The 1,706-nt window shown below is 38.7% G+C and overlaps 1 protein-coding gene across 3 annotated transcripts in view; it reads right to left on the bottom strand.

The window, feature by feature from the left end:
• Positions 1–869: 869 nt before the first annotated feature.
• The window catches only part of klhl21 (kelch like family member 21), a 30,063-nt gene continuing 29,226 nt past the window's right edge, over positions 870–1,706 (bottom strand). For all 3 annotated transcript variants that reach the window (XM_015373122.1, XM_015373124.1, XM_015373123.1), the window contains exon 5: positions 870–1,599. In XM_015373122.1, the coding sequence (XP_015228608.1) occupies positions 1,270–1,599 (330 nt within the window). In that variant the 3' untranslated portion in view covers positions 870–1,269. The remainder of the gene's footprint in view (positions 1,600–1,706) is intronic.

Genomic DNA, 1,706 nt, shown 5'->3' with positions numbered 1-1,706 from the left:
AAAAGAAATATATATAAACCAGTCGGTCAGAAGCCCTCTAATTTTAGGATTAAAGAAACATTAAAAATCTACTTCACTTCAACGATTCCACAGAATAATTTATTTTTCCTTCACCAGCTCCAGTGTATCGGCCAGAGAGATCCACAAGAGGGCCGATAATCACCAGAAACCGTGCATAAACAACAACTACATACTGCTGAGCCAGAATGCGGGATGTTGCACTGGAAAAAAACGATCTAGAAATAATTAAAACTTCCTTAAATTAAGTGTATTTACCCTTTATTTGAGTAGGTAAATGAAATATTCTGCCAATGTAATCAGTATTTTTACTCTTAAAATAAGATAATTAGATAATAGTCACTTGAAAATAAACAATGCAATTGTGTTTTCTTGTTTTAAATCTAAATTTTCTTGTTCCGTTGGCAGAATGTCTCTTTTATCCCCTCAATTCAAGAACAAATGCACTTATTTTAAGAAAAAAATGACTTATCAAGATTTAGATTTTTTGCATTCTCAAAATCATATAAACTCAAACACCAAAAAATATCCAAAGTACCAAGTCTTACAATCTTAGACCGAGGTAAAAATCTTTCTAATCTTATTTAGAGATCTATATACTAAGCAAGATTTTGTTATTTTATTAATCTTTGGAGAATATTCTACTTAAGAAAAATAAAAACAGTAATTATCTGCCAGTAAAGTCACACATTTGAAATAGATTTTAGATGAATAATCAAACAGAATCCGCTCTTGCTCAGTATATATACTTTTACTAATTATATATCAATTTAAAAGAAAACTTTAGCTAGATCTAAAAGTGCAAAACCTGGTTTGAACTATACAGGACATGCATAAAGCCCCCCCCCCCCACTGCTCCAGATGCATCAAATGACAACAAGATGCTGTAAATGTTTGTAACAGATGCACATAGTGATCTCTAACAATGAGGAACTAATCATATATATAAATAAACACACGTAGCAAAACTAAGTATTTCAGCATTTTAAAAAATAAATCCTAACATGATACATGACAATTTTGACCAAAATGAAAATACAATATGAAAGCAAAAAAGTTAAAGTGCTTTTAACTTTTTCACTGCATCACTGCTGTAGTTCATCTGCCAGAAAAGGTTCCTTTCCTCCTCTCAGAGCTACGTTAAAAATTCTCTTTAAAGCCAACTAATCCAGAGTCTACGGCATTTTTCCAAAAACAACAATGCAATGAGGTAAACTAAACACCGCAGTGAACGAACGCGCATGTCCGGCGTCAATGCGCTGGGTTCACGTCCTGGTTCTGGTTCAGGTTGTTGTTGAGGTTGTGGAGCGCCTGGTGACGCTGGTGTCGGTGGAGGTGTATGGCGTTGGACTCGGGCACGTCGATGGGTCCGAACGTGCTGGCCACCAGAGGCATGAACTGGCGGAAGATGCTGACGCTGCCGTGCCAGAAGGTCTTCTGCGGGAGCCGCCCGGCCACGGTCCAGGTGCGGATGGCCGGATCGTACGCCTCCACCACGTCCGACAGCTCGAAGGTGTCGTCGTAACCCCCGGATACGAAGAGCTTCCCGCCCAGGACTGCTGCGCTTCCTCCGACGTGAACCTGAAATATTAAAAAAAGATTAAAATGGAATTAAGGCGATAACCCTAAATGGCAGAGCCGGACTGATTAATCGGGGAGCCGATTTGAGCGTCTGGCTCATTAATCGA

The sequence above is a fragment of the Cyprinodon variegatus genome, unplaced genomic scaffold (genome assembly GCF_000732505.1).
Source record: "Cyprinodon variegatus isolate N-32 unplaced genomic scaffold, C_variegatus-1.0 Scaffold81, whole genome shotgun sequence".
Classification (NCBI taxonomy): domain Eukaryota; kingdom Metazoa; phylum Chordata; class Actinopteri; order Cyprinodontiformes; family Cyprinodontidae; genus Cyprinodon; species Cyprinodon variegatus.
This window is presented reverse-complemented; position numbering and strand designations above follow the sequence as displayed.